Source organism: Dasypus novemcinctus, chromosome 3, assembly GCF_030445035.2.
Source record: "Dasypus novemcinctus isolate mDasNov1 chromosome 3, mDasNov1.1.hap2, whole genome shotgun sequence".
Taxonomy (NCBI): domain Eukaryota; kingdom Metazoa; phylum Chordata; class Mammalia; order Cingulata; family Dasypodidae; genus Dasypus; species Dasypus novemcinctus.
In genome coordinates, this window is record NC_080675.1 from 55,714,102 (window position 1) to 55,741,534 (window position 27,433).

Here is a 27,433-nt window from a genome sequence, read left to right on the forward strand (position 1 = left end):
GATAGAGTATGTGGACTATTTATTGATATTAAAAAAATACCTGCAGTGAAACAGCTACTTACACCAATACCTACATTAATGTGAATTTTAAAATAATACATACAACTGCTAAAGGAAGAATTATCATTTGCAATAACAGTCAACTCCTACAAAAAGTTATGTTCCAAAAACTTAGTATTAGAGAAACATATGAAGCTTCTATTCTACTGTGTCATCTAATATTTTTAAAAACAAGAAATAACACAGTTTTGTGCAGGGAAAAAACATGAAGGTGACACTTAGGAATAACCAGAGAATAGGTAACATGAAAACAGACAAAAGAGTGATGGATGGGGATAAGAACGGGGAGTAGAGATGAGATGGGCTGTACACAAGCATCTCCACCATTTACATCTAATAACCCCATAATCTACAAAGGGAAGACTTGGAATGAGAGGTCTCAGAAAAATTAAGCGATCTGATAAACATCACTTTGCTTTTCAAGTGCTTAGAGGTTTCAAACCAATGCTGCCTTTTAAAAGGGGGGGCAAGTCCACAAATGTTTAACCCAGTATTTTTATCTTAAGAGCTAAACGTATCAAAATGGCTCACATAAGTTCTTTCTATGCATTCAATTACACATGGGTGGAGGGAAAGACTATTTATGAGCACTTTTAACATTAGCTTCATCTCAAGAAAGAAAAATTCCATTTTTCTTAATTTATATGCTTAGTAAGCATGAGATAAACAGAAATGCAATTAAAAGACAGACCTAGGCTTAATCAAAATATCTCAAAATGAGGGTGGTGGTTCCTACTTAAGAAGAACCAGATCTTGTTATATATTGGATATTTCTACCTCATAATCCATGAAAAATCTTACCTGTTCAGAAATAAGAGTCTGTAGCTTCTGAACTTCTAATTTTAATGCTTTGTTTTTGTCATTTAGAATCTAAAAAGAAAGAATGTCAATTTACTGTTTTATTGAGTAAAGATAATAAAGCACTCATTTGAAAAGGTTTTTGAAAACTCAAACCTGTATTTTTTTAAGTACTCATAAAGTGATAGGTGAGTTATATACTGACATAAGAATGCAAAATTCATTGCAAAAAGAGCTGCATGTACCCTGGCAATCAGAATGCTTTTTTAAAAAAATTTAATTTAAAAAAAAAAACCACTCAATCTGGTTGACCACGACTAGGGATGAGCACTGCAGCAATAATGGCAGCAGCTATAGCAATAGTCATGAATACAAGTACAAATTCAAAACTGCGGAGAAAAGCTGGAATAAAATAAGCAAGTCTATCAAAAGAATAAGTTAATTTTATTTTAGACTTTTTACCCAAATTATTTTAATTATCTGTATAAGGTCCCAAATATACTATGTGAACATATTTCAGAATATTTTCATAAAAAAGGTAGTATTACTAGATTCATTTCAGCTGAAAATTATACAAGGTTGTTTTAAGAAAGCTATCACACACCAAAATGAATTTAAAAGTTTAATCACACCTTAAATTCTTCCATTTTGTTAGATATTTCACATTGTAACTGTTCTTCAAGCAATCTTATTTTATCATCCTTAACATGAGAACTATAAGAAAGAAAATCATCAATTAAAATACTTCTCACACTCAGAGTTGCTATAAATTATAGGCCTAACTATCAATTATAAACAGGAATACTCTCTGCAGCAATTATACTTGAATGTAAATTTACATTACTATCTACAGCAATACTTTCATCACCTTTTTTGCATCTTCTCCAGTTCATGTGCGGCAGCAGCCTATGTTTGGAATGAGATGAGAATTACATAAATTTCTCAGGAAACACTCAAACCTACTCTTGCATTTATTTTTGTATTTTATATATTAAAAAGTTACATTTTCTCATTTTTAAAGCACAACAGTCCTATACATTCTTTTGCCATCCAATAGTTTTTTTACTCTCACTGATGACCTTCTATCTTAATAAAGGTTATATCCTTTTTTGATTAAATGGGGGGAAAAATTAAAATAAACCACTGAGACTATTTTAACTAATTCCTCTGGTGGCTCTGAAGTTATTGATTCATTAGAATGAACATTTAATTTCAACTCAAAAATGGTTAACATCAAGGTGGGTCATGAGAATCACTGTCAAATAGAAGAGGCTCTCCACAGAACACCACGCAGCTAATCACAACTATTAAATGTACTGTCTTCACAAACAAAATTGGGGATTGCAATTTTATATTAACTATAGGCAAACTAAATTCTGAGGTAAATGCTCAAAGGAAGTAAAAACCTACCTGCTCATTTGCTAAGGCCTGTAATTTTTGCACTTCAGCTTTTAATAAGAAATTCATATTCTGTATATCCTGGAACAAAAAGGAAAAACAGTATTGAAAATATTTAGGATAATTGACTTCGAGGTTAGCAAAGCATCTTTTCTACCTAGAACTTAAGCAAAGTTTTGAAACTATAATTTCTTAGTTAAACTGAAAGAGAAACCATCAATTGCTATCGACATATTTTTCAAATTATTTTATATTATATTTTGCACAAAAAGTCCTCTGAACTTTTCTTTTTAAAAAGCTAAAGAGGATTTTGCCATTTAGAAAAGAGATGGAGAATTTTCACATGCGTTTTAGGGTGTATTCCATACTTAGAGTCATACCGCTATAATCTCAGGGTAATTAAATTTCAAGTCCTGCAAAATACTGCGGACATTTATTTACTGTACCTTAAGTTCTTCCTCTTTGCTTGTTAAATGATCATGTTCATTTGCTAAAGAATCTTCCGTCTGTTTTATTTGCTTATCCTTTTCTGCAATTCTTTAACAGAAAATACGTATGTACGTTTAATAATCATTTAGAAGTCACAAGTCAAAGCATTAAAAAGCCTTACATAAAGTCTTTTCCTCTGTACTTTCCATTTCTCTAGCTCTTTGCAGTTCTCTAACTATCATATGCATACTACAACTCATTAAAAATACATAGTTCTATTTTAAAACTCGAGGTCAGAGAGATTAAGTAATTTATTTAAGGTCACAAGGCTGGCAAAACATTTTCAGGTCTTCTGAACTTGAGTGCTCCAAGTCTATGCAAAATTATACAAGAATTATACAACTTTGTTTTGGGTATACCACCACGTATCTAGATACTGAGTAGCTATAATTACTTAATAGACACAAAATCTAATTTACTTCCACTACTCTCAAATGACAATGACTTTTTCCCCATAATTGTTAAAGCGGACACTAAGGAACGTTTCCCCACCGTTTATGATGAATACATAAAAACACAGAATGTTTAATGTGTTCAATGTTTTCAGGGACCTAACTCATTAACAAAAAAGACAAGTTACTCCAAGTCTAGTTGAGAGTATTTTCTGAACAAGTCTGAATGTAGAGTTAATCATAGATATATCTAACACGTTCAAGTTAGTGGTGACTAAGCAATTATAAGTGTAGAAAGGGCATGCTTACACTTTGTGTAATTCCTCTGCTAGAGCTGAAGCAGATGTCTAAGAAAGAAAAATAGTGTCAACATGAAAGCATGTAGGAAAGTTTAAAGGCTGTACAATAATCATAATAGTTTCAGAAATTAAGAGAAATTAATGTATATAGAATGGTTACAGCAGTATCTGGCACATGGTGAGTGTTCAATAAATAATAGTTACTATTCTGAAAGCAAGTTTGATCATTAACAGCTAGTATTAGGGAACTACCTATTACAATACATTTCAAACAAAAGAATTTGACAGACCTGGAAACTATATATCTGACAAACAACAAATAAATGGGAAAAACAGCCACAAAGCCCATTTTCACCTCTGTATTTTATTTTTAGCATTGACTTACAATAATGAAATATACTTCATGATTAAGATAATTTAGTAGTTTTGGCAATACCCACATTCATCTTTAGTTTTTAAAAGGTGCTCATAGTATTCTCTAACTATTTCTTTTATAAATTTTCTAGAACTGTCAAAAAACTGATAACTTAAAATCTCAATCTAATTTGAGGTTATAATTTACATATATACTTACCCACACAAACCCTTCCTTATACTAAGTAATCATCTCCCCATTAATTTTAGACTAATTCCTATAAAGAAAGCAATCCGTGGAGGAAAAAAGCTTGCATTCCCAAAACTTTGGGAGTTTGAACTTGTCTGAACCTAAAACACAAGTTTAAATGTAAAAACCAATTTCTATACAGAAAGTCAAACTTCTATTTTAAGCCAATACTTTCTGCAACAAACAACTTTCAGAATTTTAAAATTTATTGAAGAACTGATATTGAATTTCACAGTATGTATATTACAGCAACAAGTACTTAGAAATGTTTATTCTTTTTACTTAATGTTATATTATTTATGTACTAAAGGTTATACACACACTACATAAAAATAATAGGTTGGACAGTAATACCTACAAAACTTTGGAAGGGTTCTTATTCACTAAACTTTACTAAAAAAAGTTCAATTATTCTTTTTTTCAAACATAATCTAATAGCTATGGTTAACACAATGCTCCCCCATGAGAATATATGAGGCTTCTTCATGTCTAGTAAGTATCTAGTGAACGCTTTTCATATATCAACCACTATTTTAGACACCACATGGCTAGTTTCTCTCCCTTGTAAAATATTGTGGACATTTTTCCTCCTTTGGTGAAACCTCTCTAATCCAACTCCCAAGTAGTCATATTTGGTTTCCTTTCTTAGTGTTTTCCCACAACCCTGATTTTAATTATCAGACTGGCTAACATTCAGGATCATCACTGTCAATCAACTCTCCCAACTAGTCCAATGCTTGGCATGCAAAAGGCACTCAGATATTTGTTGAAAATGGCTAGGAAGCAATTATTAATAACAAGCAATAAGAAAATATCATTACCTGGGCTGCTATCTGGGAATGGAATTGCTGAAGTTGAGCTTTCAAAGCGTCATTCTGCTCCAAAATATCCTTTCGTAATTAGCAGCCAAAAAGGAGAAAAAAACATGCTATTAATAAATATACTAATGTATAAGAACATAATGAGTTAGGGGTATATATGTTTATCTCTAAAAAGGCAGTCTTAGATTATAAAAGTCATTATTTTAAATTATGATTAGGCATTCTCTTCTGAGTCTTAATTTGTAAGGCAGAAATTAAAAACATGTTGTGATGTTCCTAATATAAACAGTCTAAGATTGTGGGTGGGTATATCTTCAAGCCCACCATATTGAGATAATTCTCATCTTTGAGAACTCAAAGATTAATTTATAATTATTTATCACCATTCCAGAATTAGGGTACGGTAGACAATGCTTTCCCTTCTACACACATATCCAACTACAGTGTCCACATCATTACTTCTTAAAAAAAAAAAAAAAATAGATACCTGAACTTGCCTTTGTAGAGACTCTTCTTTATTTGCCCTTTTTTGTTCCGACTCCATTAACTGCATTAGTCTTTGCTCCAACTGTTGTTTAGATACCAAGGTATCGGTCAGTTTACTATGCAGACTCTGTACTTCATTTTCTTTGGCCACAAATTTACCCTGTAAATCTGTAACAAGCACCACATTTTACAATCATCTCTTTCTTTGCCTGGTTATTTCTTTTCATCTTTAGTTTAAGTATTACCTCCTCTAGAAAACATTCCTTGAAGGTTCCCCTGCTTCCGCTCCTGTACGTTCCCACCAAAGCCTTTGCTTACCTTTCTTACAACACCTGCAACACTGTACTACCACCTCCTTTCCCAGAAAGTGAACTTCTGAGAACACAGAGATTGCCTTTTCTCCATATCCAGAGTTGTGTCAAGACGTGGCATGCAGTACATATTCAATAAAAGTGTTAACTGAATCATTTATGGATTACTTCCCCACAAAGACTTTAATAAGTTATTTACTGAAGTACTGGTGAATTCTCTGAACCCTCCTACCTAGAGAACAGAAAAAGATGCTGAAGAAATGTATCTGAAGCTGACAAATGTCCTGATTTAAGATGATGAAGTCATAACTATCAATTAAAGGCTTCAGGAAACAACATGAATGAACAATATGAGAATCTTAGAAAAGACAAAAAAAATTTTTAAAGGAACTAAACATAACTACTGGAGTAAAGACCACAATAACTGAAATGAAAAATCCCAGGTTTTCAAACAGTAGAATGGAGTTGACAGAAAAACCAATCAGTGAACTCAAAGCCAAGATACTTGAAATGAGGCAGGCCAAAAAGAAGAAAAAATAAGAACAAATTGCAAAAATAGCCTAAGACAGTTAGGGGACACCAAGCATGCCAATATAAGCATTATGGGAATCCCAGAAGGAGAAGAAAGATGAAGGGAACAGCAAGAATACACAAAGGAAGACAAAGAATTTCCAAAATTAAGCAAAAGATGTGAATATGCACATCCAAGAAGTGCAGAGAATAGCAAGCAGGATAAACGTTTAGAAAAGTAAATCTCATCATACAGTGAACACATTATCAAATGCAAAAAAGAGGAGGGTTCTAAAAGCAACAAGATAAAAGCAACATGTTACGTATAATACAAGGGAGACCCAATCGGATTGAGTGCCAATTTCACATCAAAAACCATAGAGGCAAGAAGGCAGTGGGTTGAAATACTTAAAATGCTGAGAGAAAACAACTGCCAGCCAAGAATTTTATATGGTATGATCCTATACACAGAAAATCCAGGAAAATCCACAATAAGCTCCTAGAGCTAATTAATGAATTCAGCAAAGTGGCAGGATACAAGATCAACACCCAAAATTCAGTAGTGTTCCTATAAACTAGCAATGAGAACAATCAAGGGCGGGGAGAGGGAATCCATTTGCAATAGAAACTAAAATAATCAATAATCTAGGAATAAATCTAACCAAGGATGTAAAGGACTTATACACAGAAAACTAAAATATGGGACTAAAAGAAATCAAAGACTACCCTTTAATGGAAGAACATACTGTGTATGTGGAATGGAAGGCTTATTATTGTTAAGATGCTAATCCTGCCCAAAGTGATCTACAGTTTCGTTTTTTTAAGATTTATTTTTTTTATTTCTCCCATTCGCTGTGTCCATTCTGTGTCCATTCGCTGTGTGTTCTTCTGTGTCTGCTTGTATTCTCATTAGGCGGTTCCAGGAATCGATCCTGGGACCTTCCAGAGTGGGAGAGAGGTGATCATTCTCTTTCATCACCTCAGCTCCCTGGTCTGCTACATCTCGTATTGTCTCTCCCCTGTGTCTCTTTTTCGTTGTGTCATCTTGCTGTGTCAGCTGGCACTCCTGGGCAGGGCAGCACTCCTGCATGGAGTGGTACTCAGTGTAGGGCAGCTCACCATGCAGGCCAGCTTGCCTTCAACAGCAGGCCCTGGGTATCGAACCCTGGACCTCCTATATGGTAGACGGGAGCCCAACTCCTTGAGCCGATCTACAGATTTAAAGCAATTCCAATCAAAATTCCATGAAGCTTCTTTGCACAAATGGAAAACCCTATCATCAAATCCAACTGGAAGAGTAACAGACTTAAAACATATCACAAAGCCACAGTAATCAAAACAGCATGGTACTGGCACAAGGACAGACATAAATACCAATGGAATCTAATTAAGATCTCAGAATCAAACTTCATATTTATGGCCAAGAAGTTTTGACAAAGGTGGCAAAGACCACTCAATTGAGAAAGAAAAGTCCCTCCAACAAATGGTGCTGTGAAAATAATCTTCATTTGCAAAAACAAGGATGACTCTACCTTACACCATATATAAAAAGCAACTCAAAATATATCAAAGACCTAAGTATAAGACCCAGAACTATCATCCTAGCAGAAACATAGGGAAGAAACTTTAGGACACTATGTTAGGTAATAGTTCCTTAGACTTTTCACCCAAGGAACAAGCAACAAAAGAAAAAATAGATAAAGGAGACATCATCAGAATTTAAAACTTTTGTAAAAAGGACTTTATCATGAAAGGGAACAACAACCTATACAACAGGAGAAAAGTTTTAGAAACCACATATCTGATAAAGGCTTAATGGCTTAATATCCAGAATATATAAAGAAAGCCTCCAACTTAAACAACAACAACAAAAGCCAAACAACCCAATTTAAAAATGGATGAAACACTTGATTAGACATCTCTCCAAAGAAGATATACAAATGCCAGAAAGCTATGAAAATATGCTCAACATTATTAGCCACCAGGGAAAGGTAAATCAAAACCAAAATGAGGTATCATTTTGCACCCATTAGAATGGCTGCTAATAAAAAAAAAAAAAATGGAATGTTCCAAGTATTGGAGAGGATGCTGAGAAATAACATTGCTGGTGGCAATATAAAATGGTGCAGCCACTGGAAGACAGTTTAGCAGTTCTTCAGAACACTAAGTATAGAATTATCATATGACCTGGCAATCCCACTACTAGGTATATGCCTGAAAGAACTGAAAGCAGGGCCTTGAGCCAATATTTGCCCATGATGCTCATAGCAGCATTGTTCACAACTGCCTAAAGATGGAAGCAACCCAAGTGCCCAAAAGAAGAATGGACAAACAAAACGCAGTATATACATAAAATGGAATATTATTCATCCGTAAAAAAGAATGAAATTCTGATAAACTGATCAAATAGATCAAGATTTGGGAACGGAGGTAGTAGCCCAAGCAATTAGGCGCCTCCCTCTCACATCAGAGGTCCCAGTTTCAGTTTCCAGTGCCTCCTGAAACATAGCACACAGCAAGTACAAACAAGGGGGTGGGGAGAAATAAATCAGTCTTTAAAAAAAAAACTTTGAAGGCATCTAGTTTGGAATATATGCTCTCCAATGTAATAGGTTAGACTCATTTATAATTTCCCTATACATGGCTCTTCTGCCTCTTTTATTTGAACCTATAATTAGCACTATACTTGTTATATGTCCCAGAGACTTGAATCTTTTTTCTGTTCATACACCTGTTGAGCCCTGAATTTCAGCAGAGTTGCAACACCTACTCAACAATTCATTGGACTCACCCAGGACAACTAACAAATGATGATTATGGACAACATCCATTCCAGAAAGCAAAGAATGTCTGCAACTGCAAACAATACAGTTCCATCCATCTGCCCCATGGGATCTAATCCCTCTCTCAATCAGAGACAGGGTGGGCATCACTATCCCAAATAGCTCAAGTTTGAGGAATAAACAAACATAAGGTTGGAAAGAAATTATGGACTAAAGTAGACTTATATGTATTCTAGCAATAGAAGAACTTGTATCATTGATATAAAGGCAGTGGCCATTAGAGGTTTTGAGGGGAGGGAGAGGGAAGAATAGGTGCAACACAGGGGCATTTTTGGGACACTGGCATTGGAATTGACCTGCATGACATTACAATGATGGATACAGGCCATTATACATTTTGTCAAAACCTGTAAAATTGTGCAGGGCAAAGTGTAAACTGTAATGTAAACTATAGTCCTAGGTTACTACATTGTCTCAATATGTCATCAATTGTAATAAATGTACCACACTAATGAAAGATGCTGTTAATGTGTGAAAGTGGGGGAGGCGGGGGAGTGGAGTATATGGGAATCCCCTATATTTTCAATGTACCATTGATTAAATCTAAAGCTCCTTTAAGACTAAAGAAAAAGAGGGAAGCAGATGTGGCTCAAGTGATTGGGTTCCCACCTACAATATAAGAGGTCCAGGGTTCGATTCCTGGGGCCTCCTGGTAAAGGCAAGCTGGCCTTCATGGTGAATTGGCCCATGCGGAGAGCTGGCCAACCAGGAGTGCTGGTGCAACAAAAAGAGACACAGAGGAGAGACAAGAGATGGAACAGACCGGGGAGGTGAGGTGGTACAAAAGAACAAACACCTCTTTCCCACTCTTGAAGTCCTGGGATAAGTTCCCTTTCCCGTGCCATTTAAAGAGATGACAAGCAGACAGAAGAACACACAGCAAATGGACACAGAAAGCAAACAGCGAGCACAAAAGCAATGGAGGAGAGGAGGAGGTAAGTAAATAAATAAAAAGAAATTTTAAAAAAAAACAACACTGCAGGCATCATGGTGAATGAAATAAGCAAAACACAAAAGAAAAAACATTGTATGAACTCAATGACATGAAATGAGAACAAGAAAATTCAGAGAATCAGAATCTAGAATACAGATTACCAGAGAATGGGATGGGGATAGGAAATGGGAAGTTACAGCTTAAAATGTACAGGATTCCTATCTAGAACAAGGGGAAAATGTTGGCAATGGATGGTGGTGATGGCAGCATAACATTGTGTACGTAATTAATAGCTCTGAAATATGTATCTGAATATGGTTAAAAGGGGAAATGTTAGATTGTATGTATGATAATGGAATAAAAATTAAATTAAAAAAAAATCCATAGAGCTACACTATACAGTGAACCTTAAGTTAAGTCATGGACTACAGTTATCAGTGTAATTATAAAAATGTGCTGTCATCAATTTTAAGAAATGTTCCACAGCAATGCAAGGTGTTAATAGTGTGGTATATGGAAATCTTGATTTTATGCATGATTATTCTGTAAATCCACAACTTCTCTAAAAGAAAAAAAATCACTCAAAATATTATCAAAAAGAAAAAGAAAAACGATTAAGCAATAATTGCCCTCAGGAAATTTCTTTTAAGTTTAAGGAAAGAATTGCAGTTTTAATGTATACCTTAACTCAGCATTAAGTCAGAAAGTCAAGATACAAGCAATGAATACTGACATATTTAGCACTTATGCATAATCATATCAGGAGTATGAGGGGAAAGTGGGAGGAACGGTTCAAGGCTTTTATGCCCTCATCATCTATAACAGAAAGTCAACATATGCCGAAAGCCAAACGTGATTTATAAAGACATAACATGGTTGTTTAAAAATATGAAGAACAATACTAAAAAGCAACAGGTATCAAGAGGGATGGCTATGTCCAGTACCCCTCTACATCAAGGGGACTGGACATAGCCATCCCAGGTCCACAAGATGGAGGAATAGAGTATGGATTAGAGTGGACTTATTGGTGTTCTGCCGGGGAACTACTGTGATTAGTAAGGGAAGAAATTGTAGTAGTGATGTGGAGAGGGTAGGCCACGGTCGCTGCTGATGGTCGGGAGAGAGAAGAAGAGATATGGTGTGGGGGCATTTTCAGGATCTGGAGTTGTCCTAGGTGGTGCTGCAGAAATGGATGCTGGACGTCATGTGTCCTGTCATGGCCCACTGGGTGGAATGGGGGAGAGCGTGGACTACAATGTGGACCGCTGTCCATGTGCTGCAGTGGTTCTCCAGAATGTATTCACTGGGTACAGTGGATGTGCCACAATGATGGAAGAGTTTGTTGATGTGGGTGGGGTGGGGGTTATATGGGTACCTCATATTTTTTTAATGTAACATTTAAAAGAAAATTTTAAAAATTGAAAAAAAAAAAAAAGCAATAGGAAAAGTTCAGCGACTGCTTCTAGTGAGAATGAGGTGGGAGACTACTGTTTATAGCAAAATGTATGTGTACTTCACTGATGATATATAAAATATTAATTTTTTAAAAATTAATGTTATCTTAACATAAATGCATCCTTCAAACGTGAACAAAAAGGGTTTCAAATATCTTGGATACACTGAACAAGACGGAAATTCCTGGCCGGGAAGGGGGGTGGGCGGCGGGGAGGGGAGGGGAGGGGAAAGGATGAGAATCAGAAAGGGGATCAAATGAAAAGAGTCAAAAATCCATATGATCTATCCTATTCTCTGGAAATATATTTTACTAGCTAGCTACACAAGAGTGGGAGAGAGGTGACAGTGGAAATATAAATAATACACATTATAACACATTATACAAGGTCCATTATCTCCCAGTGAATCATCAAATTAGAAATAAATGAGAAGTGAAAGTGAGCATTCACTAAGTAGGCAGGTTAAACTAAACTACTTAGAGTGGTAATGCTCTTGGCTGTTTTTCACTTCACAATATAGGAAGTGAATCCTTTCTTAAAACCAAAATTATAACTAATATAATTTGTAGGCAATAGTTAGCAAAACTAATGTTTTTAGAGCAAAAACAAAGTTGGTACTATATTACTGCTAAAGGTTAAAAAAAAAAAAAAAAGGAATAAGAAGACCATAATTATGCCATTTAACTAATCTGTGTTTATCTGTGTTATCTTTCTGAACACTAGAAGAACAACTGAGTTAGCAGTTGAAATTTGATGAGATAAAACTGCCTGGACAAAACTTTTTAGGAGTAATGCTTCCATAACTTGTTGAGCTCCTTTTACTGTTTTGGGGGTTTTGTTTTGTTTTGTTTTAAATTTGAGATAGATAGATAGAATGAAGAGTTGACCAAGGAACCAAAGAGAATAACCCAGAAAGGAAACATGTCCAGGAAGGCTCTCATCACCCTATTAAATATTATAATTTTGCCCGTAACATACGCTTCAGGCAAAGCTAAAAGGCAGGATATGTTTAAAACCCTAACAAATGCCAAAGAAACAAAGATATTATGAGAGTGTAAAAGCTATTTTTATTAAGCTATAACCAAAACGTCCAATTACATGGTCTTCACTATGTAGAAGGAAAGAAATTTTATCCAATACTATAAGCAATACAAAATTTACATGAATACCTCTTCCTCTTACCTTGCTGCGCTGCCTCATGTTCTGCTGTTCTCTTCCTGATATAGCTCTGGACTTCTTCCCACCTTCGCTCAGCTTCTTGTAGTTGAACCTTGATATTTAAAAAGGGACAAAGGATAAATAAGCACAAGCACAAGATTTCAATTTTTTTTTTTTAACAAAGCCATCAGCCACAGTCATTCTCCCCTTGAAATTACAGGATTTACAGATTATAGATTACTTCAAAATTTCCATTTGTGTGCTGCTGAATCAAGTATGTATATATCTGATCCACTCCGCTATAACCTCTTTACCATTCATCATTTTCAACTAATGAAAAGACAGGATTGTACCTTTATTGCTAAATCTCAAGGGGTACCTATTTATGAGGTAGGTACATGTGTTTATAGCACAGCACTCCAATTATGACTATAATCTTGAATTTTACTTATTTAATCATACCCATAGAGAACAGAAAAGAACTCTTTATCTATAAATGCTAGCTAAACTTGCCAGCAAGACAAATATTAAATAAAAAGACAATAATATCAATTTGCCACAAACTTGGAGAACAAAAATTACACTATTTTCGACAATTATTCTCAAAGTGCATTTAACCCTTAATACTCTGGAATTGGTATCAAGTCACAATATTTATCATTATCATTATATCATTGGTAATGATTAAGGGAGGAGTCTAATACAATGATGTTACATTTATTTAACTTATACACATTAAACTCTATTCTCAGAAACTCCCACCCCAATAAAAAGAGGAATAGACAATTCTACTCATTGTTCCATGAAACATATTTATGCCTCAGAGTACATGGAAGATGGGACAAATGAATCTGCTCCTCTCTCAGTCAGCCTCAGCAACCTCAGAATTACTTGGTCTTGTGCTCAAGCTAAGGAAAAACTACCTGTTGTAATCTGTGAGAAATACAGGCTCTAATGGTCTTTGAAAAATTCAAGTTATGACTAAGAGATTTTAAAGGTATTTTGAATTACACATATAGACCCTAAACTCCATCCCTAAGATGAAATTGTAGTGTTTATACCTGTCATTTAGCTCATTTCATTTTTCAGGTCTTCAACTTCAAATTTAAGCTGCTGTTCAATTCTTTCATCAGGCCACATGCTTCCATGAACGCAGAGCACTTAGACTACAGGTCCCATTAAGCCTCAAATTATATTTCTCAAACATTTAGGTCAATGAATTGAACATCTACATTATTCATGAAACAGTAAATAATGGTGGGAATAAATCACCTTCAACTGAGTAACTGCTTGCTCAGCATTCTTCTTCTGGACTTCCTCTTGCTGTAGCTTTCCCGTTTTCTCAGTCAGTTCATTCACCAACCTAGCATAATCCTGACGCAGTTTATTTAGTTCAGCAGACTGCCTGAAAATAGTAACTAGATTAAGAATCTTAGAGTATTACGAACAAATAGAGAATAGATGAGGCAAAACATATTTTATACAAGTTTTTCTGAGCTAGTAATTCTACTTATAGCTAACTGAAAAAGAACAATATAAATGACGACTTATAATGTAGTTTGTTGAGTATAATTCCTGAATAATCTGATTCGGGTAACAATTGCACACATTCTAAAATCTCCACAAAACATCAACAAAAATGGATGACCACAAACTCATGAGCTTTAATAGACAGTGTCATCCTCAAAGTGGTATTCTGAAAACCTATTAAAATCAACCAGAGTGCTTACTCTGAGTAAGCATACATATACAATCTCTAGGGCACTGTTTCTCAAAGTATGGTTCTCGAACCACCTATGTCACTATCACGAAGAATAGGTCCTAATAGGCAGATTACTGGACTCCACCGCTGAGCCAGTGAATCAGTATTTTAGAGATAGGACTCAGGAATATGCTTTTTTAACCTGCATGCCAGGAGTTCTCAATGAAATTTTAAAATTACTGTTAAAGGGGATAGATGGTTTAAAATTTGTAAATTTAGTCTCATATAAATTTGCCAACTGTCCCATTGGTGTCACTCACATTCATCTTATAGTTGAGGTTCAAGACTCAGCAATATAATTGTTTTTGAAATTTAACTCATTTTAGAAACAAATGTAAGGAACAAAAGTGTGATTACAATCAAAACATTGTGATGATTCAAGAAAATGCTCTGCCATTTAATTAACAATAAAACATTTGGAAACATACTTGCTTTCCAGTTGGTTTGTAGTATTGCTGACAGCATCTCTTAGTATACCATTTTCCTGTTTCAAGTGAGCTATCTCTGCCTCCATCTGCTCACGAACTTGCTGAAACTAAATTTTACACAATAAAGATTTAGAAAACAATGATTGACAAAGCTAACTTTTAACAAACTATTATGAGACTGTAAAACGTATCAAGAGAATTAAGCTTGGACCATTCCTCTCAAATAAATATAAACAAATTTAAAAGGAGAATTACATTTTGTTAGGGATGAAAGCAAAGGAAATGTAAGTTGCCACAGCATTCAAGAACACGAGTAGATGCTAGCTGCTATTATATTTGAAAAACAAAATCAATCTGTCCTGATCCTAAAACACATCAATTTTATGTTAGCAATATTTTTAATGAAATCAAAGTTTTCAGTTCAAAAACTGAAAATGGGCTCAATATATGTATATTAAGTCATGACTTAATATACATATGTATATTGAGTCATGACTGAATATATAGCATTTTCATTATATAAAAACCTAGTTAAAATATTGTGACCTCTAAGTTTTATTTCAGAATTAGAGTCAAAAAGATAAAGAACACTAAATCTAATATATGCATAAGGATATTTTTTACTTTAGTATGTGAAACAATCTTAATTCTTAGTAGACTTACTAAATTTAGAGAATTAAGGCTTATATGTCCTATCTTAAAGAACTTATATGGAATCTACTATCCTGGGTTTTCAAAGCAATCAAGTAAAAAATTAAAATGATCAATCAGCTAAACACCTTTCACCATCAAGATGTCACTAAAGTATCTAATTTTCACTGAATAGTAAATAGGAATTAAGAGGAAGAAACAATCACTTGAAGCTAGGAAAATCAGCTCTTCAATAACCTAAATGAACAGAGAACATTCCATATGGTTCGGGGCTGGGATGATAGAGGACTGAGCCAAATAAAAGCAAGAAACAATGAATGGGTATACTTGGGCAATGTAGCAACACAACAGGGTATTAACCCAACAACAAAGATACTTTTTTTTGCTATTAGTGACATTGACACTCTGATAGCAGTAAAGAATAATTCAATTTTTTTAGCACTAAGATCAAAGCAATAGTCTATAAAAAATTAATCTAGTACCAAACAATTAATCTTGTACCAATTACAGAACGGATGGCACTGTGATTATCTCAGCATGAAATGATAAACTAAGATGATGTCTAAGAACTGCATGCAAGAGTAACTAGAAATAAAGAAATGTTAAGATTTCAGAACTAAGTGTAGACCAGGCAAGGAAAAGAGAAGTAAAAGGTTTCAAGCATAAGGATAATGCCTTAAAACAATGGAAAATAAAAACAAGTTATCAATAGCAAAGAGCTGAAATGTATATTAAATTTTAGATGATGACAAATCTTCCAAATTATCAGTTAGCAGCTGAAATAATCTGAAAAAGTCACCGGTCCAGAAAGTTCAGGGGAGTAATTATAAGCCCACTTGGCAAAAAGACCCAAGCCATGTTTTCAATAACCTCTTATCAGTAATAAAGAGGATATTTTGATCTCTAAAAAATTATTAAAATTGAAAAAAAATACTAGTCCAGATCTAACTGGAATCATAAAAATGGATAACATGGAAGATACCGGCAGTAAATTGAACAATATGAAATGTTGAGAAGAATGGTAAAGAGATCACTTAAGCCAAAACCTGAAGAGCCATCCTTAATTTTATCATCTTTCTCCTTCCCTATCACCAAGGCCTATCTAGCTCACTCTTTTGTGTCATGCAAACTCATCCCCTCATTATCAACATCTGATTTCAGTTCTCTGGCTTGGATTCTGGCAAAAGTCTTCCAACTATCCTTTGTTCCACTCTCTGTACTACTGCCAGAGTAATAATTTAAAATACTATTAACAATCCCCCAAGTGTAAGGACAAAGACCAGTGAAGAAGGAATGGTCCAATGATGGGCGTTTGATACTGATGACTATGCTTATGAGCCTGTGTGCTTGAAATTTCAACTAGGCCTAGAGCTGCAAGGTGCCTAAGAGTTACCTCCTGAGAACCTCCATGTTGCTCAAATGTGGCCACTCTCTAAGCCAAACTCAGCATATAAAGGCATGACACCCGGGGATAAGCCTCCCTGCTGCCGAGGGATTACTACCAATCACCATCTGGTGATGCAACTAGAAAAAGACCTTGAATAAAAGGGGAAATGATAAAGACAAATGAGTTTATATGGCTAAGATACTTCAAAATAAGTCAGGAGGTCATCTGAGGAGTTGCACTTAACCACATCTCAGCAGGATCCCAGAGACAGCCAAAATAGATACAACCCCAGGTAGCGGTGCTCCTGAGGACTACAGAGACACACAGGTTCTATGGTCATGACAGATGGCTCTGGAGTTCATTGCCTTGTCAGTGGACCCTACTTTGGAATTTGTGCTCCCGGATTGTGATGGAGTTGGACTCAGATGTGAATTCTCTACACATCTCTTCTGTCACTTTTACTGAACCTGTGACTGGCACTGGGGTTTGTGTTATGCCCAGGAGATTTGAATCTCTGGACTGTCCATGTGCCATCTGTGCCCTGAGCCTCAGCAGAGTTGCAACACCTACTCTCCAGTTTGTTGAACCTACCCAGGTCAGCTGACGGGGAGGTGAGAATGGCCAACCACCACACCAGGGAAACTAAGAGTGTCTACAACAGCAAGCAATTGAATCACATCTATCAGCCATGTAGGATCTAAGCCCTCTCTCAATTTAGAAGTGGAGTGGACATCACCATCCCAGGGTCCACAAGACAGAGGAATATAATATGGATTGGAGTAGACTTGCTGGTATTCTACTATAGAACTCTTGTGACTCTAGCAATGGAAGAAACTGTATCACTGATGTGGAGACAGTGGCCACAGGAGTTGCCAAGGGCAGGGTGAGGGAGAAAGAGGTGTGATGTGGGGCATTTTCAGGACTTAGAGTTGTCCTGAATGATACTGCAGGGACAGATGCTGGACATTGTTTAGACTGCCATAACCCACTGGATGGACTGGGGGAGTGTTAACTATAATGTAAACTACTGTCCATGAGGTGTGGCAGTGCTCCAAGGTGTATTCAGCAAATGAATGAATGTGCCTTACTGATGAAAGGGGATGCTGATGTGGGAGGAGCGGGGTGAGGTAGGAGTGGGGCGCATATGTGAACCTCTTATGTTTTTTAATGTAATGTTTTGTGTGATCTATTTATTAAAAGAAGACAATTAAAAAATGTTTTAAATAAATCTAATCATGAAGAGAAAAAAAATTACTAATATAGTAACACTACTGATTTGTTTAAACTCTTTCTTTCTGGCTCCCACTCTTCAGATACACAAGTCCCTTTAAGACATAGCCACTATTGACTTCTCTAGACCTTCTCTTCCTATTCATTCCAGCCCTAACTACCAAATACCATAATTCCTACTGTATTTCTCACAAAGAATTATCCTTAGACAATGTGTATTGGAAATACCTGGGGCGTGTTCATTAAAAATTTCAATCCTTGATCCCAAACTAGACCCACCAAACCATCATCTCTAGGGAATCATACCTTCAATATTTAAGAATCGCTATTCCATGCCACATGACATTCCTTTATTCCTTTACCTGACAATGCCTAATTGTTTAAAAGGCTCAAAACAATCTGGGTATCACTTCTAACAAGACTTCCATATCAGTCCTTTTCTTTTCCATCTCCCATATCCCCAGGGTCCCAAAGCATTCACAGCTTACCTCTATTGGTACATGTATTTGTGTGCTTCCAGCCTCCCCCATCTCAACTCCACCTAGAAAAGTTGCTTACTATTTAAAGACAGCGGCAAAGTTTAACTAGCCACTGTATCCAGATTGCCCATCACAGAGCCTTGCACGTATTAGGCACTTAACCTTTGCTGATTAAATGAAAGCAAATATTTCATTTTAAGAAATGAAAATATGGGAAGCGAATCTGGCCCAATGGTTAGGGCTTCCGCCTATCACATGGGAGGTCCAAGGTTCAAACCCAGGGCCTCCTGACCCATGTGATGAGCTGGCCCACACACAGAGTTGATGCATGCAAGGAGTGCTGTGCCACACGGGGGTGTCCCCCAAGTAAGGGAGCCCCACACACAAGGAGTGTGCCCCGTTAAGGAGAGCTGCCCAGCATGAAAAACATGCAGCCTGCCTAGCAGTGGCACCGCACACACGAAGAGCTGACACAGCAAGATGACGCAACAAAAATGAGACACAGATTCCGGGTGCTGCTGACAAGAATATAAGCAGACACAGAAGCACACACAGGGACTGAACAAAGAGAACAGACAACTGGGGGGTGGGGGTGGGGCACAGGGAAGGGGAGAGAAATAAATAAAAATAAATAAATCTTTAAAAAAAAAACAAGAAAAAGAAATGGAAATATACCTTCATCTGCATCTGTTGAGTCTCTTGGTAACTGACATGCATTTTGTTTTGAAATACATTATGTTCCTTCTCTAATGTTCCAATCCGATCTTTCATCCTTGCTATAACCACATTACTTCTTTCTTTCTCTGTCATCATTTCCTAGAAGAGCAAACCAGAAAAGAAATTATGAAAACACATATTTGAAAAGTATTATAAGCTTATAAGAAAATATTTTTAATTTCAATAAAATGATAATCAAATATTAGATACTTAAAAAGCAAGTTTAAAAGAATTCTAAAAGCCATAGTATATTGTAGCTCTTCAAATGCACATTCTGGTCTAAGAGTCAAAGTCTGTGAACCTAGAATAAATTCTACATTCTAGTTAAATCATAAGAAAGAACATTTTAAAGCAAACGATTTTCTATTACTCCTACATACCAGCAATTTTCTTTAGCATACAGGAAAAGGCTTAGAAAGACAGACCTGGAAGTAGGGTGAAAATCTCTCTCTTAAGGGAAAAGATAGGATACGAGAGGGAGCCAAGAGTGCCTACAACTGAAAGCAGGAGAATTGCATCCAGCATCCATGTGGAATCTAAGCCCCCTCTTGATATAGATGTGGAGTAGACACAACCATTCTAAGGTTCACAGGATGGAGGAATAGAGTATGGATTAGAGTGGACTTACTGATATTCTATTCATGAACTATTGTGATTAGTAGTCATTGAAGAAAATGTGGCATTGATGTGGAGAAAGTGGCCATGGTGGCTGCTGGGGGTAGGGAGTGGGAGGAAGAGATGTGATGTGGGGGCATTTTCAGGGGTTGGAGTTTTCCTGGGTGGTGCTGCAGGGACAGTTATGGGACATAACTTCCTATGGCCCACTGGGTGGACTGTGGGAGAGTGTGGGCTATGGTGTGGACCATTGACCATGAGGTGCAGCGGTGCTCAGAGATGTATTCACCAAATGCAATGAATGTCTCATGATGATGGAGGAGGTTGTTGTTATGGGGGAAGGAATAGGGTGAGAGGGGTGGGGGGAGGGTATATAGGGACCTCATATTTTTTGAATGTAACATTAAAAAATAAAAACCAAAAAAAAAATTACCATTGCTAAAAGACAACCCATTTCATAGTATATTGCCTTCAGCAGCTTAGCAAACTAAACAAATGTTATATATGTGTTACCAGAATAAAACTTTTTAAAGAGACACAGACTTGTACAACACAAAGAATAAACCCTAATATAAATTATGGACTAAAAAAAAAAAAAAAAAGATAGGACACGATGATATGTCTACAATAGAAGGGAAGTAAGGAATAAGAGAGAAGGAAGAGCAGAAAACATAGCTTTCTATTTATCATCTTCCCTAGTAAAATTGTCAAAGGGTGATCTCATTTTGTATTGCAAGTATTATGAAATACTAGAACAAATATTAATCAAAGTATAAGAAAGCTAAGCAAGTAATTTTAGAGTTATCTGAAGGTAAGACTAGTCTATGCCCCCTAAGGAATTTTTTGACAAAATTTTAAAGTTTTATGTCATTTATGGCTATCCTGAAAAGTCGGTTCATTTATATATGCAAATTGTTTTACTGATGTAAAGGAAATAAAACTTAGGGAAAAAGTACAAAAATCTTAAGTGCACAGGTAAATGAATTACCATGAAGTAAATATAGTTAACCTATTTTTAACTCAAGAAATATAATAAGAAAACTATAATAATATAAAACTATACAACAGTTTCTAATCTTAGAGAAACATGCTTATTTTTATTAACAACCTTAATCTGGAAAATTTTTTTGTTTTTGTTTTACTTCAAATTTACATTAAGGATTTATATTCAGACAAGGCCATTCTCATATTGTAATCAAGAAGCTAAGTGAATAATTCATAAATAAATCTCATTTACATTATTGTACGTAGTCCCAAAAAAGGAGAAGCAAGCACTTCAGGGAAAGTGTGATCATATTTTCTATCGTTTCATTATGTTTAATAACAATGTTATTAAAGGTCTTTTCTACCTCTCAAACTAAAATTTCTGGGTTTGAAGAACTTCAATAACCAAACAATTATCATAAGAACCTCCATAAATAAATTACCTACATCAGAGGCTCATATTTATCCCATATATTGAATTTAACCAAGATTACACTGTTTTGTGCTTCTATAGAAAACAATTCTAGGTCAGATATAACTAAAGCATACTCCCAATCTCCAAATGCTGCTGCTATTCTGAAATTTGAATATTTATAAGTAAACAGTAGGCTATAATATCACGAAGTCTGAGGCAATCCCCTGCCCCTCCAAAAAAAAAAATTCTACAAGAAAATTACTTTTTTGTTGGGTATAAATTTATACAAATAATTAAATCAGGAAATATGGATCATTTCTGAAACTTTCTTTAGGAAATATATCCCTCAGATATAAGAAATCTTCACCTGGGCTAACTGCTTACACCGATCCTTTGTAGTAGCAGCATCTTCCTTCAGAGCAGCAAGTAGTTTTTCTTTTTCTTGAAGCTGATGTACAAGTGCAGTCAATTCTCCTTTACTAGACTACAATTGAGAAATCAATACAGAATGAGTATTAGTTAACATAAGCTAATAAATATTATGAAAAGAAAGAATCTAGTAAGAATAGAATGACAGTCAAATATGAGTCAGTGAAATAGCATTCAGAAATCATTATAAATTCCAAAAGCAGCAATTTGAAACCTATCAATCAAGAAACAGATTTTTACAAAAAATTATAGAACTTCTAAACCCAGAGTAAAAATAGCAATTACCCACTTCTCCCCTTAAGATCAAAAGAGAAAATGAAAATGCAAAGCATCTCAAAAGAAACAGAGTCATCTGTAATTCCAAAGCATAGTATCAGGAAAAACTGCCAGAAACAGTGAAGATCAAACACTGGTCCCTCAACAATTCTGATATAATATACCCAAGGTTACAGAAGCACAGTGCTGTTAACTGGCACATTCTGAAATGCAAAATCAATAATCCCCAATGTCATCAGGAACAAGTGCAAAGATTGGAAGCAGGAACTTTCTTGGAGGGAGGTTTCAAGAAGCAGAAGGAAAAAGGAATAAGAAATCACACAAATTTACTCAAATACAGCAGCTCGTCACTGGGGCGGAGAGAAGAGAATTCCCTGTAGTAAAAGTCTTCAGGGACACTATCCTGTTACTTAGAAAGAAGCAAAGGCTAAAAGAATTCATTTACAAACACATTCCCAAGGAGAACACTACATAACATTGGACTTTCACCATTATCAACTTCTAGCATAGAGATGATCCAAGAGGAACATCCCTCATTGGAAGAAGGGTAAGGAAAAGGGGAAAAAATGGCAGGTACAAAACAATCACCAGAAAAAAAAGTTGTCAAAGAGCATATAAAAATTGTGCTTTAAAAAAATACATTTTTTTTTGAGGTACCAGGGCCAGAGATTGAACTTGGGACCTCATATGCAAGAAGCAGGAGCTCAACCACTGAGCCACATCAGCTCCCTGTGTTGGCTCCCTTGTCTCTTTGTTCATTCTTTTGCTCATTTTCCTTTAGGAGGCACTGGGAACTGAACCCAGGACTTCCCATGTGGGAGGTGGTTGAGCCACTTCCATCCTATCGTGATGATTTTTAAAAATCTAATACAACAGTCATTTCTGGAAAACAAGGGCAAAGAGCAGAAAGAACTCAGAGAAGAGATAAGACCACTGAATGAGATGAAAATAAGCTGACAAAATTCAAAGTGGAAGTAAAAGTAACACCATCCAAGAAATATAATACAATTAGAAGCAGCAAAAAGGGAAAAGACACAATGTTGAAAACACAATAAAGGCTACCAAGTCCAGGATTGGTAGACATAAATGAAAAGAAGTGGAAATAAATTTGTTTTCTTTTTAAGAAAAGGACTAAAATAAGAAATATAAGATAGGCAAAGGTAATCTAACATATGCTTAAATGATACCTTTAAAAGAACTGAAATAATGGATATTACATAAGAGTTTTCAGATATAAAAGTCAGCTTGACTCTAATGATTGAAAACGCACACTATAACCAAAGGAAAATGGATAATGGAATCAATGCTAAGCCATATTATAGTAAAAATCACTAAACTTCAAAGAAACTTTATGTTTGTACAGTTCCAGTTGACACAGGAAAAATCTGATAAATAATAAACATTTGATTGCCAAAGGATACTTTTGTGTGACTGTGTGGTCTGACAAAAATACATGAAAAGAAAACAAAGTTCAAGCTGGTCTCAGGCCTCTACCCAACATTATGAATGTAGAGAACAGTAAAGCAGTGCATGCAAAATTCCAGAAAAGACAGCAAAACCCAGGAACACTACACCCCTCTAAACTATCATTTGAGTTCAAAAGCAATGTAAAAAGGCAATGAAGCAGCATTTTAACCTGCCAAAATTTAGTTTCCTTAAAGAAATTCCAGGAAAAATAACTTCAGCCAACCGAGAAATGAATCAAAAGGCTCTGACAGAAGAAGCGGCATAGGGCTTTGAACCCATTAAACTATGGAACTAAAACTAAAGCAAACATGAAAATTATAGCCACAAAACAGATTTTAAATACTACAAATATTTAATGAACACGAATACTGTAAGAAACAAAAATTGAGAGGGGAAAGAAAAGGGAACGGAGGAAAAAATTTAAGTAGGCAATCTTCCTCCAGTTATATATAGCATGATGCCAAAATAGTTAATGAAATTAAAAAACTACATAATGTAGGCAGGTATAAAGACCAAAACTAAAAAAAAAAGTCAAAATAATAAATCTTAACATTTTCTTACTAGTAATCAATACTAACATTTTTTAAGTTACTTTATGCTTGAAACTCTAAGCAACTAAAATGTATTGTCTCATTTAATTCTCAAAAATTTTGTTATCACCATTTTAGAGATGGGAAAACTGAGACATTGATGTTAAATAACTTAGCCCTAAAGCTCAAAGTAGCATAGCTCAAGATTTGAATCCAAGAAATCTGACTTTAGAGCTCAGTATCTTAACCATACTCTACAAAATATGAGACACAAGTGTCTTCTGACTTAAACATAGTGGTATGTGCACACACAAAATGTAACATCTCCTTTCCAATTCTGCAGCCCTTTCTAGCTTGTACTGTATTTACTCCTTCCCATACCAGTTTATTCACAATCAAGTCATCTTTCCCATTCTTTCATCACTTATACTCCAATGAAACTGCCTTCACTAAATATCAAATCCAATTTTTCAGTCATTTTCCTCCTTAACCCCTCCAAAGCATATCACTATTTATCACCTTCCCATCCCACAATGGAACTCTTCATTCTCCCTGAACTTCTGTGAATCCACAATCTTTTGGTGTTCCACCCTCTCCTGTTCCTCTTCAGTGTCCTTTGTAACTTTCCTGCCCTTCAATGTTGGTGTTTTTCAAGGTTCAGCCTTGAGCTTTCCTGTTACTCCCCATATCCTCCCTGGTCTAAAATACATTCATCATATGTACTAGTGATTGATTACTTTCCTGTATCACTCACATTGCTTTCTTTCTTCAACTCCAGATAAATATATATTCAACTGTGAAATGCTCATCTCCACTTAAATTGTCTTAAGAAATGCCACTTCTTCATAAAATTTTCACAATTCTCCATTCTTTCTTCCTCTGCAAAGTGTTCACAAATATCACCACAATCTACCCAGTTACTCAGGAACAAAAACAAGCAATCATACTAGACTCTTCTTTAGCCACCAAATCTAACTGGTCAGCAAGTCCTTTAACTCCTCTATCTCTAGCCTCTGTCTATGCCAGTGTCCCTGTCTTTATCTTTCCTCTTTCTCTTATTTTTTATTAGGTATGGGGACTCATTTACATCTACACCCTTGAAATCTATTAACTCTACCTAGGACCTCAGTTTCAATGGCAGGGAAAAGGAAGAAATTTAACTTAACTAGCCATTCAAGGACACCAGGAACCTACAAGGGCCCTGAGTTGCACAGATGAGAAGAGACACACCCTCTGAGAAGCCAAGTACAAAGAGTTTAATCCAAAGCAGAATGGCTCCAGGGAAGGGGAAAATGTGAACAGATTAAAAATACCTGCTCTATTTCAAAGCAGTATCTTTAACAACCCCAACTTCCTCCTTGAGTCTCATTTACTACCCAGTCTCTAGAGTTCAAGGCTGTCTCAGAAAATAAAATGACTGTTCTTGCCCTATAAGCCACCAGTAACATCCTTACTCAACAGAGACTTAAAGCAATTATTTTTAATTTTAAAAAATACATTTTTCTTTAAACAAGCAAGTAAAGGGTTTAATGAGAAACAAAAGAAAGCTAGAGTACACACTTGAGAAGTGGGTGTGGGTGTGATCAAGGCTGAGATGTGCCAAAACAACATTAATTATTTTAAACAGCTAGGTAGTAACTTCAGCTGGAGGCTTTTCCCTGCTAGGCGTTTTCCCCAATCCCCATAAATAACTATGAACTCTTTTTACCAATGTTCTCACCCAATTATAATAAAGTACAAGTACAAATTCTTCTATCAAAAATTTCAAGCAAGTTCCTTGCAAAAGAATGATCTGATGTTGTATCCAAAGTCACATAAAGTTATCATCCTTACTGTATTGACTACCCTCCAACACCTTGTTTCCTCTAGGTCACTGCTGGCACCACACGGAGACTATCCAATAAGCATACTATATTGTAAAATGCTATGGACTTGTAGAACTTGTCACTAGATACTTGGAAGTAGGAGAGACTTACTAAATATCTGAGAGCCTACTATGTGACAGCAATTAGGAATAGCATACTGAGCAAAAACAGACATGATACCCTTGATGCAAACCATGGAACTTAAGAATCTAATGGAAGAAATAAACATTGCAATTACACAATTATTTATTATATAATGATAAACGCTATATTTTAAAAAACACAGAGAGCTATGGAAGGGAAAACAATTTAGACTAGGGGCTCAAGTTAGCCCAATGTAAGTAAGGAAATGATATTTAAGCTGAGACATGAAGGTGCATTTGCCCAGAGGAAGAATCTGGAGAATGAGGGGTGGGTGGGGAAAAACATAGATAATCTAGGCAGAAGAAAAAATTTTGGTGTACTAGAGAAGCCGGAGAAGACCTAGTATAAGTGAAATGTAGTGAGGGAATAGGTAAAACAGCATGAGATGATGGTACAGAAAGAGGTAGGAAGAGGCCTACTAAGAAATTTGGATTATGTTCTAAGTGCAAAGAGAAAGACAGTGATGGGTATAAAAAGCAATGAATAAAGTAACTAGATTTACCTCTTAAAGGTCACCTTTGCAGTTGTATGGAAAAAAACAGATTAGAGGGCTATGAGAGGAAGCAGAAACATTAATTAAGGATACTACTGCAGGAGTTCAGGAGAGAGATAATGGCTTCAACTACAGTGGTTTTTATCTTAACAACAAAAGGAAGCCACGAAAGTTTTTATAGCAGAGTAACAGTTACATGCATGAGTGTCTTTAACCATATTTTTAGAAAAATGCAACTAATAGTGAATACCAGACACTGTATTAGCTTATCTTATATAAGTAAGACTTTTAAAAACTTGTTACATTTCCCATATGACACAAAACACATAACAATAAAATGAACATGACTTGTGAGAACAAAGATACTAACCCATGGGGTTTTTTGTTTTTTTATAAACTTTTAATCAGCCGTGTAAAATAGCAAGGCTTCTCCTATCCAAATCACTTACTTTTAGAAGGGAAATATCATACACACATGCAATAAGGAACGAAGTTTCCCAAGGACTTTGGGTGATGCTATCTTCAGTCAACAATCCATTCCATGTATGGTACCAGAAATCACCTGACTCTGACTTCCACATTTGAGGTCAGAGCAAAGAAAGTTCAATTCAGGCAAGTGCCAAATGACTTAGGTACTGTAAGTCATCTTCCTTATCTCAAGGAATTCACTTTTGACAAAGTATTTTATGACTCAACAGGTGGCTGATTAAACTGAATAAATACAGCAATTAGTATGGATGTACAAAATAATCTGGGGCATTCTAGATTTTTTAGATGTGATTATGTATTTTTGGGTGTGAAGGATGGAAGTAGATAATACTAGTTATAGTAGCAGTCTGATTAAGCTAGCTTCTAATCAAAAACATGCTTACCTTTTTTAAAGCATCCTGTATCACACCAGATTTTTCCTTTAGCAGATCTACAACACAAAGAGCCTCATCTTCAGTAAACATCATAGTCTTCAAGGACAGAAGAAAATCTTTAAATTTCACTTCAGCATTTTC

At 35.6% G+C, this 27,433-nt stretch overlaps 1 protein-coding gene across 19 annotated transcripts in view; it reads right to left on the minus strand.

The window, feature by feature from the left end:
• The window catches only part of KTN1 (kinectin 1), a 144,251-nt gene that overhangs the window by 47,679 nt on the left and 69,139 nt on the right, over positions 1-27,433 (minus strand). For all 19 annotated transcript variants that reach the window (XM_058293389.2, XM_058293394.1, XM_058293387.1 and 16 more), the window contains exons 5-18: positions 27,302-27,432; positions 21,593-21,709; positions 19,170-19,310; positions 14,748-14,854; positions 13,830-13,962; positions 12,582-12,669; positions 5,349-5,515; positions 4,862-4,930; positions 3,447-3,484; positions 2,703-2,793; positions 2,269-2,337; positions 1,727-1,764; positions 1,491-1,572; positions 862-930 (exon numbers count right to left, since the gene is read on the minus strand). In XM_058293389.2, coding sequence (XP_058149372.1) covers positions 862-930; positions 1,491-1,572; positions 1,727-1,764; positions 2,269-2,337; positions 2,703-2,793; positions 3,447-3,484; positions 4,862-4,930; positions 5,349-5,515; positions 12,582-12,669; positions 13,830-13,962; positions 14,748-14,854; positions 19,170-19,310; positions 21,593-21,709; positions 27,302-27,432 — 1,340 coding nt within the window. The remainder of the gene's footprint in view (positions 1-861; positions 931-1,490; positions 1,573-1,726; positions 1,765-2,268; positions 2,338-2,702; positions 2,794-3,446; positions 3,485-4,861; positions 4,931-5,348; positions 5,516-12,581; positions 12,670-13,829; positions 13,963-14,747; positions 14,855-19,169; positions 19,311-21,592; positions 21,710-27,301; position 27,433) is intronic.